Raw genomic sequence first — 837 nt, forward strand, 5'->3', positions numbered from 1 at the left:
AGAACACACCTGACTGGACTTACTCAATCACCTGAACTGTCTTCACACAGTTGATTTGTTGGACCAGGTGTGTTTTTGATTGGTTGGAATGAAAACCTGCAGCCACACGACCCTTTACTGGATCACTTTGACACCCATGCTCTACAGCAGGGGTGGGCAATTCGAGTCCTGGAGGGCCCCTGTCCTGCATGTTTTAGGTTCCTCACTTCCCTAACACACCTGAGTCTATAATCAACCTGTGACGAGCTTCAGCTGCTTGATAACGAGCAGATCATTAGATTCAGGTGTGTTAGAGCAGAGAGGAACCTAAAACATGCAGGACAGAGGCTCTGCAGGACCGTAATTGCCCCCCCCTGCTCTACAGTGAGGTAAAAAGCTGGTGGAGGCTGCTCAAAGCCGTCCCTTATCCTTTATGAACACTCACTTACTTCATTTCCCTTGAGCTTAATATTTACTGTACAGACGGGAGTGGTATCCATCTACTCATCTAACTCAAAATGTCTAATTATTCCTTTAATCTGGCCGTAGTTTCTGTCCCTGTGAGTAAATGTGTGTAATATTACTGTCAGGCTCCAGGGGGGTGGGAGTGGGGCGCCCCCTGCAGACCGACCTGTAGAGTAACGTGTACCTGGGCTCCCCACGTCCAAGAGGAACGAAGCACCTCTGAAAGATCTTGCGTCGACTTGCTTCCTGGTAACCGAGCCACGGACTCTTCTGTCATCACTCTCTTCTTTCTCTGCCACACCGGATGAGAGCGCGGCGGTGTGTGTGCTCGCCTCTTACACCAGTTTGAGGCACTGCGTGTTGAAGCTGTCCCCCTCTCGACAGGCCACGGCC

The 837-nt window shown here is 50.8% G+C and overlaps 1 protein-coding gene across 1 annotated transcript in view; it reads right to left on the reverse strand.

The window, feature by feature from the left end:
- Positions 1 to 272: 272 nt before the first annotated feature.
- trappc12 (trafficking protein particle complex subunit 12) overlaps positions 273 to 837 on the reverse strand; it is a 37,218-nt gene continuing 36,653 nt past the window's right edge. Inside the window, exon 11 of the mRNA XM_083924484.1 lies at positions 273 to 837. This exon is cut by the window's right edge and continues 185 nt beyond it. Coding sequence (XP_083780610.1) covers positions 780 to 837 — 58 coding nt within the window. The 3' untranslated portion in view covers positions 273 to 779.

This window comes from Echiichthys vipera (assembly GCF_963691815.1).
Source record: "Echiichthys vipera genome assembly, chromosome: 12".
Lineage (NCBI taxonomy): Eukaryota > Metazoa > Chordata > Actinopteri > Perciformes > Trachinidae > Echiichthys > Echiichthys vipera.